The sequence below is a fragment of the Loxodonta africana genome, chromosome 1 (genome assembly GCF_030014295.1).
Source record: "Loxodonta africana isolate mLoxAfr1 chromosome 1, mLoxAfr1.hap2, whole genome shotgun sequence".
NCBI lineage: Eukaryota > Metazoa > Chordata > Mammalia > Proboscidea > Elephantidae > Loxodonta > Loxodonta africana.
The window spans coordinates 212,470,627-212,485,641 of record NC_087342.1 but is presented as its reverse complement, the minus strand read 5'-3'; the positions used below and the strand labels follow the sequence as shown (position 1 = coordinate 212,485,641).

Sequence of the window (15,015 nt, the reverse complement as noted above, 5' to 3'; positions counted from 1 at the left end):
CACTAACAACTTATCTGTTGCAAAGAAGTCACAGTTTACCAAATAATTAACAACTGTGATGCCATCACTGCCTGAAACTTGAAAAAGTTAAAAGAAACTCACCAAAAACAAAGGCAACATTTTCAACAAGGTATTGCCATCAAATATAAATACCTCCAAGCATTAAATACTGTTTAAAAGACAAACTTTCTAGTTTAAGCTGAAGTATCTGACTCTGAGCTAGGTACTCACTGAAGCCAATGAACTTCTCTTTATTGTTTCTTCTACTATTGTTCCCTGTTTTCACTGCTCTGAAACTCAAAAGCAAATCATCTAGTAATATAATGGAAATCTGAGTCCCAACAACGTTAATATTCAGTTTTAGCATCCCTGTGAAATAGCTCTTTGTGTACCCAAATCAAACCCACTGCCGTAGTCGATTCCGACTCATAGCAACCCTATAGGACAGAGTAGAACTGCCCCTAGAGCTTCCAAGAAGCACCTGGCAGATTTGAACTGCCGACCTTTTGGTTAGCAGCTGTAGCACTTAACCACTACTCCACCAGGGTTTCCTCTCTATGTACCCAAAAACCCATTGCTGTCGATTCCAACTCATAGCGACCCTATAGGACAGAGTAGAACTGCCCCATACAGTTTCCAAGGAGCAGTAAGGGAAAACAGCTTTCTGCTGGGGGAACCTTCTCAGGAAAAATCTTCTTACCACTCAGCATTTCAAAACTGAGTTTCACTGGGCCTCTCTCCTAGATACAGCTAGCAAACCCACTTAATTCCTGAAAAGGGGTGAAGAAGTTTCCAAGAAACATTTGAGAATATCTGCACAAAACAACTGACACAAGCATCTAAATAAATGAAGAACACACCAATTCTATTCAAGTCATTTATTCAAAGCAAATCTAAGTTTATATTAAATTAAAAAATAAGACTATTTACAAGATGGTTGACAAACTTATTGGTATAAAAATAATTCAAATATTTTACTGCTATCTTTTCAATAGTTGCCAGTAAAAACGGCAAAGTTTTGTCTCTTTGAAGATCCTAGTTTATCAATGAACATAAAGAGGAGCCCCTAATGGAAAATGTCTTATTCTAAATGTTCCGTTGTCATAGCTTTAGACCCTCCACATTCTTCTTCAAGTTCAGCAGCTCCTTTTCCTGCCTTCTCTTCTCCAGTTTGAAGGCTAATTTGTTAGCTTTCTTCTCCACTCGCCGTTCCTGTACAAGAGCACACTCATGTTATTCAAATCTTCACACAGATGTAATTTTACAAAAGAAACTCAATTCCCACAATTTCCTCCCACCAGCTCTTCCTAAATCACACATCCAAGGAATATATTCACCTTGCGCTCTTCTTTTATAGCTTGCTTTCTGGCTCTTTTATCTTCTTTGGTTTCATTTTTAGAACGAGGTTGGGTTGATGCCTTAGGCAGATCACTGGCATTTATCATCTGCATTCGTTCAACCTGCTTTGCTGTGAGTCCTTTCTTAGGTAAGACATTGAGAGGTATTCCTGTTTTAGAAGATATTCGGATTTGTTTGGGCTGAAATAAAGATAAAACGACACTAGAGTTATTTTTCACTCCTATAAACAAAAATAGCATACTAATGACACATTGTTGTTGCTTTTCCTAATGGTGTCACCAGCCACAAAGGGATAAAGTTACTGTGAGAAAACACTCCGTACACTGTTTCCTGCAGTGCATTTGTTCAGATAGTTCAGGACATTAGGACTTACCCTTGGTTGATCCTTGATAAGCTGCGGATGGTTGTACAAATTTGAATAGGTACCTAAAGAATCCAAAACCATTATGTATAAGCATCATATAAGTACACTTTCAGTTCAGCAAAACCTTACTGAGTTTCTACTATATTCATTCCTCGGGCCCCTCAGGCCCAGAATGATGAAGCAGTGCGGCCCCCGCCACTCAAAGACTTACCATCTACAAGGAGACAATGCTTATGCTGGAACTACTGTTAGGCACTGATATAGGAGGGAAAACTAACTTTTAAAAAAAACTTTCAAATTCAATTCATTTATGCTCAAAATACAAAATCTGGTGTTTTCATAATTCAAAATAATAGTGGAGTCCCTCTAGTAAAAGCCTTTAAATATTTACAACTCAGTAAGAAGAATATTACTCTTCAAACTACTCTTCCACATCATTTTCAAAGATTTCCTAAAGGCTTAACTTGTATTAAAATACATGTATTTTTAAGAAAATTGATGTACTTAATACTTCAAAATTTCTATCATTTATCCACACTTACTGGATCCACTGAGGCTGAAGGAACCCCTGAATCTACTGCTCTGAGATAATTTTTAAACCATAAACCAAAACTAGCCTCTGAAGTCATCTTTAAACCAAACGACTGTTAGCTCAATTAGTAAAAAATGCTTGCCTTGAGCACTGCACTCTTTTAAAGAATTATCTGTACTAGATCAAACTAACAACAGTTAACTCTAAAGCATAGATAAAAAGTTTAGGGGGCAGTGAATGTAAGTTAAGGGTACTGAGATAACCTGGGTAAAGACAGCGAGAATGATGACACAATGTGAACAATGCAACCAGTGTTACTGAATTGTATATGAAGAAATTTTTGAGTTGTTTTGCTGTGTATGTGTTTTTACTGAAAAACTTATTACAGTTTTAATAGTAAATGGACACTAAGATACTTACTACAAATGGATTCACAATCCCACTTCTCTTTGGCTTCTTCAAGAACTACGGTAACAATTTCTTCCTCCTCAGACTCATTGAGCTCATTCATTAGCAGGTCCTGGTCTTCAAAGGGTTCAAGAGTATTCAATTTTACACAACTTTTGGTTGAGTTTTTAAAAATCAATAGACGGAGGTGAGGAAAAAAAAAAACCACACCCATTATTATACTGACTTTAATTAAAACTGCACTTTAACAGCTACGGAGACAACAGCATTATTAAAAACCCACATATTTATGTGTCCTTGTCTCTCACTTCCTGTTACACTTAGTTCTACCCAGACCTGCCTCTCCCCTCCAGTGGCTTTGGGCATTCATTCTGCTGACAGGTAGGAAAAATCTATCTGCATCTCTGCAAGGGTATAATACATCAAACAAGATGGTGGCTTGCCTAAGAAAACGTAATGTTTTTTAAAGCCTTGAAAAGCATGAGCCCACCCATCTCTCCAAGTATCCAATAGTTCACTCCAACTATGTAGCTCCTTGCCCTGCTGTGGGACTTACATATTACAGCGATCACGTGACATCAGATCTTTATGACAGGTTTAAACATTTCATTAGTTTCCCTCAGGAGTCACCTTGATGTGGATGCTGATTTGCCAAGTAATTGGCTGGTCAGTTCTGCTAATCTACTGGGGAGACAAACTTTTATCTTTCTATAAGCCACACGTATCTACTTCTCAGAACACCTGGCATTTCAGGAAGAAAATAAGAACTTATATACTTAGAAGTTGAAACAATTCTTGAGCCAATCAGCAGTACTGAAGTGTAAGGGTAGCTCCAGGCTACAAATCAGATAGGGATGGAGTTAAGGCTGACAACTAGAAGCACCACCTTATCTTCCAACTGGAATTATGTCCTCATATTTGCCACCATGACTCTTCTCAGGTCAAAGTTATAAAGAAAGTGGTTCTCAGTATGTTCCCACCCACTGTCATATTCAGCCCCAGAATTCTCAATACTAAAATGTGGGCAAAAGAGACAAGCCACATGAGTCAAGTTTATGAAAAAGGTACCATTTTCTAAATACGGATTTAGCTGTACGACTACAGACTTTATGTGGAAACGAAATAAACCACCTAAACAAGGAAAAGAATTCACCGTACTTCTCTGCCTTCTCTTTATAGTAGTCATTCAAAACTTCCTGTAACCGACTGCTGTCTACTTGAATAGAACCTTCCAATTCAGCATTATCCAGGGCTCCAATCTCATCATCATCATATTGCTCATAGAACTGAATATAAATAGAGAAAAGATACCATGAAAAATATACGCACTCGTTAAGAACACAGCCATTAAATGTTATTTTTACATTAGTTTTACCCCTATGTAAGATTTAAGCACTGTTGTAAGATCAGATTTCCGGGTGGCACAAATACTTTGTGCTCAACTAACCGCAGCACCCAAGAAAAAAGGCCTGGAGATCTACTTCCATTAAGATACAGGATTTCAGCCACTGAAAACCCTATGGCGCGCAGCTCAAATCTGAAACATGGGGTTGCGATGAGTCTGAATTGACTTGACAGCAACAGCTTTAAGGGTTAGCATAAGATCACAGCTATCTTAAAACATTAGCAGGGATTTAACACTAACAATATGTGGATAAAATTTTGTCCAGCACTGTAAGATGTACATTTAGACTGAAAATGGGATTTCATTTAACATGCAAATGAAAGGCAGTTACTCTATTCAGCTTGGAGAATAAAATGTTAGGCAGAGATCTTTACCTTGGTAGAACATTTTTGCATAACCAAATCCTTTGGTTATGAAAACGAAAAGATAATCTAATTGAACAGCCTCCTGCTGTTAACATACAAGTTTAATTCTTGCTTAGATGATGTTTACTGTATAATTCAAATACTGCTAATAGTAATGGGCTTATAAAAGAGTAAAACAAGGAGTGATGCATATCTTCCAGAGAGTGAGGTTGTTTGTAGTAATAGTTTACCTATCTCTATGAGAGAAAAAGAAAACTAATATTTAGTGAAAAGACTGCAGAGTTAGAATTTTTACCTTGGACTCACCATGAAGGAAACCATTGATTCGTTCATCACTTATTGGACAGTTTAACTCCTACTATGTGCCAGGTAACATTTTAGGGTTTGAGATTTATCAGTGAGCAAAACACACAAAAATCCCTGCACGAGGGAAGCTTACATTCTAATCAGAAACAAGCCTATATACAACATGCATAACAAATCAGCAGTAGATAGTGTTAGAAAATGTTAAGAGCTATTAAAGTAGGGTAAAAAGGCTTAGGGGCCAGGAGAACCTGTATAAACAGAAAGGCTATAGAATGGAATGTGGCCTGCTACCCCTGAACCAAGCCCAAGCACACTACAATTCAGCCGTTCTTAAGCACCTTGAACTCGGTTTCTGTTCTCCAGTTCTGAGGAACCGAGAGGAATGCAATTTTGTTTATGCTCCGGCCAGTGCTTTTGGAGAAATGTATAATCCTGAGGACTGTGGTCAGAAGAGGTTCAGAATCAAAATGTCAGAACTCTAAGCCAGGAAGTCTGGGTAGCCAACTCTTTTGACCCATACACGTCCCTTCCAGAATTAAAATTAGGGAGGTTTTAAAGAGACAGACTGTTCTAATAACTGGAAATTTTAGCTTTTGGTCCCCAACACACATACAATCTTACTAGGAGCCAGTATCAAAAGATCACTATTTTGGGACCTACCTTCTCAAACCTCTCATCATGTAGGGTCAGCTGTTCATTTCTCCTCATGACTGAGGAAGTCATGGAATACTCCGTGAAGCGACTTTTTGTTTCCTCTTCCCAGAACAAGCTATTTTCCATAGCTCCATGAGGTTTGCCCGGGGCAGACATATCATCTTCATCTGATAGTGGGCCTTCAGAGTCATAGTCATCACCGTCACTACCACTTTCCTTCTCATCATCCACATCTTCCCACTCACTGTCATCTTCAGCCTCAGATTTACTAAAGTTATGAAGAAAGGTAATAAATTGTTAAAACAATCCAAACACCACCACAAAACAAACAGCAGATAAACATTACACAGGTAAAACTGGAAGGTACTGCACAGGGTTGTTCAGGCAGGGCTAGCAATGCTGTTAACCCATCTAGTGTGGTAGGAAAAGCAATGTACAAGCAATCGGAGATGGGACTTTAGTCCTACCTCTCAGTGGCTTATAAAGAAGGCCTTGAGTCTCACATTTTCTACTATAAAATGCAGAACTCAGATGAAATGTTTTTGAAGATCTCTTCCAGCTCTAAAATTCTATGATTAACATCCCAGAAAAGGAGCAACAACAACGGCAGCAAAAAAACCCAAACTCACTGCCACTGAGTCGATTCCGACTCATAGTGACCCTGTAAGAGACAGATTATCCCCGCTTCTGAACAAATCAGACATACTGTATATCCATTCCCTCTTCCTCTCCCGCTGGCTTATTGGCCTGAAGGATAAAATCATCTTCAAGCAGATTATCTGGATTGTCAAAGTCAAAATCATCATCGAGGGCTGCAATAATGTCAGGATCAAAATCCAGTCTAGGGCCTAGAAAACAAACAAAAATTGAGCAATTAATTCTCAAGAGAGCATGATTCATTTACTCAACTATTATATCTGAGTACCTATTATATGGCAGGAAACCCTGGTGGTGTAGTGATTAAGTACTATGGCTGCTAACCAAGTGGTTGGCGGTTCGAATCTGCCAGGTGCTCCTTGGAAACTCTATGGGGCAGCTCTATTCTGTCCTGTAGGGTCGCTATGAGTCAGAATTGACTCAACGGCACTGGGTTTGGTTTTTTGGGTTTATTATATAGCAGATTCTATCTATGTATTGGGAAAAAAAGAATGATTAAGAACTTCAAGTTTAGTGGAGGAACAGAGATGGATAAATCTAAGGCAAATAAGAAAAATACTTCCGTTTTCAATATCCACGGATAAAACACTACAGATCTACAATACTGTACTTTGTCTATTTCACCAAATGTTGAAGCTTTCAAGTGCAGGAAGAAACTGGGCTTTAAATTCACCTGTTAGTAAGAAATAACCTGAAATACCTGCAGACTGTTAAACTTCCGGTCTTATTTTGAACTGAGATTTTAATAAATCCCAGCTATGTTATTCCACATAAAAATACTACAGAGCCCAAGAAAACCTCTCTCTCAAGTTCAAACTCATAACCGGACGTGAACCCTGAGGCCCCTCACAACATGGACACTACTTAACTCTCTAGCCTCATTTCTTATGAATCCTACCCCTCCCTTTAGGCATGCTAAAATGTGTATAATTTCCTATACACATGTCCTTTTGCTTTTGCAGTTTCCTCTCTGGAATATCCTTTCCTCCCCACACCACCCTCTTTCCACCTGCCTAACTTCTGCTTAAGAGATCAACATAGACACCACTACCTCTAGGAAGCCTCGCCCAACTCCCCTGCGATGGGTTGGTACCCGTGCAGGACCAGTATTTATCCATCTTATTGTCACTGTAATTTCCCATTTATTGTCTACCGTCCTCAACTGAGGGCAAATTCCTTGAGGTCAGAGACTATACTTCATTCTTCTTTAACCCAAGACCCCACCACACAGTGGCAGCTCAAAGCCCTGTAGAACGAATGCTATGTGACAAGTATTAGGCAGTAATTAGGGCAATTTAGGAGAAAATATCAAACGTCACTTTTGTGAACTTCCGTGTTTGTTCTAAATTACCATGTTGACATCGCTAAAAAAAAATAAACATGATAATTTTTCAGTGCACCTGGAGTAGATGGTAAAACAGACTTCTATAGAACACTTCTGCACTCTTAAGAGGAATTCCGAAAGCCAACAAATGAAGTATTTTCAAGATTGCTCTCTGTATGTATATAAAGTTAGTTCAATATCATCATTTGTGAGAAGGTTAGGCAAAGGTTAAAATTCCAACAGATCACCAAAAATAATTTTCCATTTTCTTTTCCAAACAGAAACCCTCAAGACTAAAAATTTGAAAAAAACAATACAAAAAGACAACCATCACACTTTATTAGGGAACCAAAGTCCTACAACCGTTACTATATGCTTCTTTTTGCAAAACACAGCTCTATCTATTTGGAAAGCTAAAGAATTAAACACACCTGAAACAGGAGCTGCTTTATTTAACAATCCAACATCTTCCTCAAACTCTGATGCAAACACTGATGAAGGCAACTTAATTCCAGTGCTCTTGAAAAAGAAATCACATAGTAGTTAGAATAGAAATATTTCTGAATTACTGTACTAGGTTAAATAGTGTCCTCTCCCAAATTTATGTCCACCTGGAACCTCAGAATGTGACCTTATTTGGAAACACTGTCTTTGCAGATGTAATTAGTTACGATGTGATCACACTGATGTAGGGTTGGTCCCTAGTCCAATGACTGGTGTCCTTGTAAGAAGGCCATGAGGGAGAGAGTGCGATGTGAACACGGAGGCAGAGACTGAAGTGATGCATCTACAAGCCAAGAACGCCAAGGATTGCCACAAATTGCCAGGAGCTAGGAGAGAGGCATGTAACAGATTCTCCCTCTCAGCAGTGAGAATGAACCAACCCCGCTGACACCCTGATTTTGGACTTCTGGCCTCCAGAGCTGAGAGAGAATAAGTTTGCTGTTTTAAGCCATCTAGTTTGTGGTAATCTGTTATGGCAGACCTAGGAAACTAATACAACTTCATTCTGTGTTTTTCTTCACCTGAGCTCTAGTTACATACTTCAAACAAGTACGTCCCATCTTCACCTCAAAAGCAACCTCCCTCATTACCTCACAAAGTTTTCTCCAGTACATTACTCCATTTAATCCTTATAACCCTGTGAGGGTAACATACTTCAATGCCAGAACGAAAGCTAATTAAGGTTAAACGGCTTGCTGGCCTGAAAATGGCCATCAAGTGAGGTTCCAGGATTCAAATCCAGGTCTTGTGACTCCACTATCCTCAAGCTGAAGTTTCAAAACAAAATTAATCTTTTTCCTCTTAATCCAATGTCCTCATGTTCTTGACAGCTGTAACAATAGCACAACTTGGGTGGTTTTAAGAATGGAAATTCATTGTATCAGAGTTCCAGAGGCTGAAGTCCAAGATCGAAGTGTCCACTGTACTGATTTCTCCTGAGGCTTTGAGGGGGAATCTGTTACATGTCTCCTAGCTTCTGGAAGCTCCAGACATTACGTAGATTGCAGCTGCAGCATCACATGGCATCCTTCCTCTGTCTCCCTGTATCTTGTTTCTGAGGACACCAGTCATACAGAGTTAGGGCCCATCCTACTCCAGGATGACCTCATGTTAACTGACATCACCTTCAAAGACCCTATTCCTAACAGGGTCACATTCAAAGGTACCTGTAAACCCTTTGCTGTCAAGCCGATTCCGACTCTTAGCCACCCTGTAGGAGTGTTCAACGTATCTTTTTGGGAGACACAATTCAATCCATAACAATGACACAGCCTTTTTGTGAATCAGTTATCTCAAATCCTAGAGTGGACATAAATCATTTCTCTCCATTCCTTATGTCCATTTGAACTCTCTCGTATACAATGATTTCACTCCATTCCCTTGGGCACCATCATAGGCATGGATAACCAAGACAGGGACTACTGCAACAGCTGCCTAGCTAGTCTACATCATTTAACCCAACCTGCATATCACTGCCAGATTAAACTTCTTTCATGTTTTTATCATGTGACTTTCCCATACTTAAAACAGTCCTTGATATTTTACCCCACATTTAAACTCCTGATTTTCAAGGCCCTGTATAACCAACGTCCACTCTACATATCCAAAGTTCTTGCTGTTACTCAACATAGGACCTCCATGCAAATCAACTCCAGTTCCTCACTGTCATGTAATAATGCTAAATAATTTACTGATAGTTTATGCACCAGGCACTGGGATCCACAATTCTACCTCCACAGCCCTCTTCCTTTGACTGATATGTTCCTTCTTCCCTGTTAGTACTCACCCATTAGTGGCCAGCGCACTTCTTCCCTCCTGCATGAAGCCATTCATGACCGCTGTCCTAGAACTTCCTTTTATATGAAATCCTCTCATTCTTCACACCATACAATCTACTTAAAGATGTGCTGGCTTGTATTCTCTGATAAATCCTTATGCTTTAGTTTCATCTCCTCAACTAAATGGTTAACAATGTGAGGGTAACAACCATGGGTTCTTGGTTTCTGCGTACCTCACCACCCAGTCCCTCCTCAGTGCAGTAATAGGCACAAAGCTGGGATGTAAGCTCTCACCAGTTCCAGGGTTTTGAAGCATTTCTCCCATGTTCCCAACTAATAATTTGCACTTCTAACAAATGCCCAGGAAGTTATACATAAAAATCACCTGGTGATCTTGTTAAAATGTAGATTGTGATTCAGTATATCTGGGCTGGAAAAGCAAATTCTCAGTAGGGGCTGGAACTGGAAGGAACAGTTTGAAGACCCGCTGGTAATGAGTAATGGCTATGTATTACTGTGCATACATACCAAGCTGCCATGGCTTCCAAAATTAGCTTGTTGGCAGCATAAACATGGGCAAAGATTTGTTTTTCTGCTGTAGAGCCCATTTTTTTTAAAGGTTCTCTGTGATTATCTAACGTTGGAATTTGGGGCTAAAAAAGGGGTTTAGTGTTTGTGTTTAGTGAATTTACCTTTCCAAGTATTTTTCAAACTTTGAAAAATAGCCAAAGAAACATGTACCTGATTAGAGTTTAGATAATGATTACTTTAATCCAAAATGAATTAAGAATTAAAAGCTAGTCTTGTACTAGTCAATACAATCAAGCCAGAAAAATCTTCGGACTTTAATAAAACTTTTCTCCCTAAATAAGATAAAGAAACTGAACTATTACAAGACCTCTCCTACACTCCCTTCAAGAGGTCTTAGAAGCAAGTGAGCCAATAAAAGGTAAGTACCCCACTACAGATGTCATGGCCCTAGGGAAGGTGAGAAGTTGGTTCTATGACAACACGGAAGCAGTAGGAGGGCTGAGACCTAGCGAGTAAGTGGAATGGCTGAGGCTGTTATTAGGTCCTTCTTTTGGATGACACCCCAAGACCTGACCTTAAGCAATACTTAACCTTAATCCTGAGACTGTCCTTAAACTTTGGACTGGAGAAACTATTACCACATCTTCTCAAAGAAAAGAATATCTAGACCCTACCAGGACTGCAGCATGAGAAGAGCCCAGGGGGATTTGCTGCCTTTTTTATCTCTTCCCTTCTGTGTACACATCTGGTGAATTTTTTTTATTTAAGTGCCAGCTGATATGGAAGTTTAATTCCACACAACCATGTGCCTAGTTGCAGAGAATGCTAATAAAACAACAATAAAAAAAAAAAAACTTTTGCCGTAGAGTTGATTCCAACTCATAGCAACCCTATAGGACAGAGTAGAACTGCTCCCCCAGGGTTTCCAAGGAGTGCCTGGTGGATTCGAACTGCCGACCTTTTGGTTAGCAGCTGTAGCTCCTAACCACTATGCCACCAGGGTTTCTGAGAATTCTAATAGGCTATCTTTAAGTAAATAAAGTACAGAAGCCATTCTGCATCAATTATTGTGTGTAATATAAATTTCCCACAAGGAAACCTACACTGAACAAAAAATGAGATAACTAATGCATGCAACATGGGCATGGTTAATATAAACAGAGACAAACAAATTAGTAGCACTAATTTCATATATATATGAGCTCTTATTTGTACTTAAAAGAATTAAAATGGACTTTTTTTCAAAGCAACAGGTGCTTCATTACAATTCATTTCACCTGCTCTCCCTCCTGATTAACCTGCAGCTTTTACACAGATGTTAAAGGTTTGAATAGAACATTCTGCAAAGATTAAGTTCTACTTTTACAAGTTTAAATGAATTATAATGAACGGCTTAAATGTTTTCACCTGCGTCTCTTCTCGTGAAAAGGGCTACCTAATATAACCGCATCTATTAATCTAATGTTCTAAACCTGTCAAAAAGGCTTTTATTTTTGACACCTGACACCAGAGAACAGATGGCCTACTCTCTCCTGATGGCACATGCACACACATACATTTTAAGGGGAGCCATGACCTAGCTTTATATGTTCTTCATGCTGTCACCATTTCTTGCCCCAATTAAAAAAAAAAAAAAAAAAACACACACACGCACACAAAACCCAGTTATCTTGACTTAAAAATGGTGACTTTTTCATTCACCGCTCCCCCAATATTCTATCACACTTAAATTGCTGAAATGCCTTACTGGAATTACTAAAGCTTCTTCTTTCTCATCTCTCCTGTTGTGTGCACTGAAGCTGCTTGGGATAAGCTCTGAAGACCCAGACGGTTCTTTCAGGTGCTGCAGGTAGTCGTAGTCATCATCAAAGAACACACCATACTTCCTCTGTTCTGCTCGCCTTTCTTCATCGTTTACCTTGGACAAAAAGCAAGATGGAATGGGTGGCCCTTCCAAGGATAAGGTACAGAACCTTACAATGAGAGCAGCTTTCTGAATAGGAGGCAGATGGCATATAAAGACATTAGTTAACAGCAATGAGAAAAAGAATTCTCGACAAACATAGGAAAATACAAAGCTTCTAAACCAGAAGTGACCCAACTGAAGTCAGTGAAGTGCTACATAACATTACAATGGAATGAAAACAATTCCTTCTATAAAATTCTGTTGTGCAATGATTCAAGCCAAGAAAAACGTGCATGCACACACACATTTCATTTTATCATGTATTTGGTGGGTTAGAAGAAAGGATTAGGGAGCCTTGAAGGATAAGCACAATTTCTTGTATTTACACACAAAGAAACTTAGCAAGAATGACACAAATTGACTTTACAGAAAACCATCCAACGCATCCCCCAACACTCTCTTTCACTTTACACTTAACAAGAATGCTCTGTGATTAACAATAATCAAACCAACCTTAAAAATAAGACTTCCGGCATTTTCAAAAGCTAACCCATGAGTTCGGGTATTCTCCATTTCATGAGATAAATGACCAGGTGGCAAAAATGCAGTTTGTGATTATGAAATGGTAGGATATTAGAATAAACAGACATTGAGAATATGATTATTCCCTAAATAACATGACATCATGCATCTCTGTAACTGTGATTTAGTAACTATTTAACATTACTTTAAGGAGCTCTGATGGTACAGTGGCTAACTGACAGGTTGGCAGTTCAAACCCACCAGCTGCTCCATGGCAGAAAGATGTGGCAGCATGCTTTCATAAAGATTACAGCCTTGGAAACCCTATGGGGCAGTTCTAACCTGTCCTATAGGGTCGCCACAAGTCAGAACTGACTTGACAGCAGAGGGTCACCATTACTTTACAAGATCTGTTCATTTAAACTAGTCAAATAAAGATGCTTTATCCTCCCAAACAAAATAAACATGTCTGATGCAAAAGTCAGTTTATTGACTAAAAATTATGCCATGTTTTGTTTCCCCAAAGACCACAGTTACATAAGAACAGTGGCTGACTAACGACAGTTTATTAAGAACTGCTGAGAGTCCTCTTCTGCTTCAAAAGCACTGGCTAATGAAAGGACCTACTTTCTGTGTAGGCAACAGAACCCTCTGAGGTGCAGTCTCATCTGCTGCTAAAGGATCTCTTTGGCTCCGATGGACCAGGTGGAAAGACACAGCTTTCTTCTTCTCTATAAAGGGCTTTTTCTTCCTGTGAGGCTTCAAAGGAACAGAATTAGAACAAGTCGTTAAAGTAAAATGACAAAAAAAGTGAAAAGTCTCATAGTCCACAAAGGCATCTTCAATGAGCTATGTGAAAGATCAGCAGATTTTTAAAACCTACACAAGTTGCATCGCTTATATCCTATAAAATTTCTATTTCTCTTCCACAAATATTTACTGAATACCTACTCTTTGCAAACCTTGTCATGAGTGCTGGGAATACAACTGTAAGCAACTCAAAGTCCCTGTTTTTAGAGACAACAGAAAGCAAATAAGACAATGGTTTCAGATAAATAAAAGAAAATATACAGAAGTGGTGTATGAATGACTCGAGTTACTTTAGAATGGGTGCTCAGGGAAGGTCCCTGACAGGTGAAACTAGAGTAACAAGAAGACTGCCACAAGAAAACTGGGAGAGACAGTTTCCAGCAGGGTGAACACTTCACGTAGGAACTACTAAACAAAATCATAAACAGCAAACGCTGAACGAGATTCATCATCTCCGTTCTTACTTCGCTATTCGACCCTGACTTTCTAAACGGAGAAGCCACCGTCCCAGTTGAGTAAGGGGCCTTACTTTAGGCCCAGCCCCGGACCCTCCCACAAGTTGCCTTTTCCCAGGGCAGACAGACAGGTAGACATATGCCCTCCAACGCCTGGAGAGACCAGCAACTTTCTGCCCGGGCTCCATGAAGCACAAGGTGGCACGTTTGTGTGCTGTGTGTCCGGTGTTGTCAACCTAAGGCACGCAGTGCTGCAGGCCCCACAGGGACAAGGGGAGGACATTCGCCTCAATCCATTCCCCAGGGAGACTCGGCCGTGGGAGACCCAAATTAAACTGCGAACTATGACCAGGGTGGTGAGAGTGACCCACACCAGGGCACCCTGCCGCAGCGCGGCCTCCGCGGGGGTAGGAGCCCTCCCAGTCCCAGGCCGCACCCGCGCTAGCGGGGCCAGCCTGGCCTCTGCAGGCCCAGAGCAGCCCGCCGCCGAGACAACGAAGGCTAATTTACCATGCTGTGGCCCCGCGGAGCTCACCCCAACAAATGCGGCGAAGACGCTCTCGACGTTCTGAGCACCGACAAGGCCCGGCTCGCGGCAGAATTCTTAGGCCCAGTTGCACGTGAAACCCCAAGTTGCTGACAATAGCGTTACGCCCCAGGCTGTGGAAATGGACCAATCACTGAAGAGCTGATGGACGGCGACCGGAAGTTACGCACAGCTCGTTCGGGCGCTATGATCGCGAGAAGCTGTTGGGAGGCGGGGCTGGCCTGGTTCCCGCCCCCGGGTGGGCGGGACTCTTCACGGTTAGAATTAACCCTCAAGGGGAAGGGAGTCGCCCACGGCTAGCAGCGTTGAGACGCAAAACCGGGTCACTGCGACGGCACTGGGTGGGCTCTTGGGAGCACTTGCTTCTGTAGCGCCCTCTACCGAAAACAGAGACGATGCATTTAGTATCTCCATTGACATTCTGTGCCCATTCCCAACTATAACAAAATAAAACCGTGTGCTGGAAGGAAGGTGGCTACCCTCCCCGGTCGCCGAGGTTTCAGGTTCCCTAAAGTCTGGGCGGGCGCGGAGTCAGTTGCCTTAGCGAGGGAGGGTCCCGGGGCCCTGATACTCCAGGCTGCGCCAGAC

General features: G+C 40.7%; 1 protein-coding gene across 1 annotated transcript; it reads right to left on the bottom strand.

Moving 5' to 3' along the window:
- Positions 1–847: 847 nt before the first annotated feature.
- On the bottom strand, positions 848–14,530 carry LTV1 (LTV1 ribosome biogenesis factor). Its single transcript, XM_010588050.3, has 11 exons — positions 14,391–14,530; positions 13,243–13,374; positions 11,935–12,105; positions 7,806–7,893; positions 6,100–6,241; positions 5,400–5,661; positions 3,822–3,949; positions 2,676–2,815; positions 1,733–1,785; positions 1,338–1,538; positions 848–1,212 (listed from the first exon to the last, which is right to left on the bottom strand). The coding sequence occupies exons 1-11, from the start codon at positions 14,391–14,393 to the stop codon at positions 1,102–1,104; spliced, it is 1,431 nt and encodes a 476-aa protein (XP_010586352.2). The 5' UTR covers positions 14,394–14,530; the 3' UTR covers positions 848–1,101.
- Positions 14,531–15,015: the final 485 nt, after the last annotated feature.

Bases quoted from the DNA above. Each gene is read 5' to 3' on its own strand.
- LTV1 (XM_010588050.3), bottom strand. The intron at 12,106-13,242 runs GTAGGTCCTTTC...TTTTTGTCCAAG, and splicing joins TTCTGTTGCCTACACAGAAA to GTAAACGATGAAGAAAGGCG. The intron at 3,950-5,399 runs GTAGGTCCCAAA...ATTTATATTCAG, and splicing joins ATGATGAGAGGTTTGAGAAG to TTCTATGAGCAATATGATGA.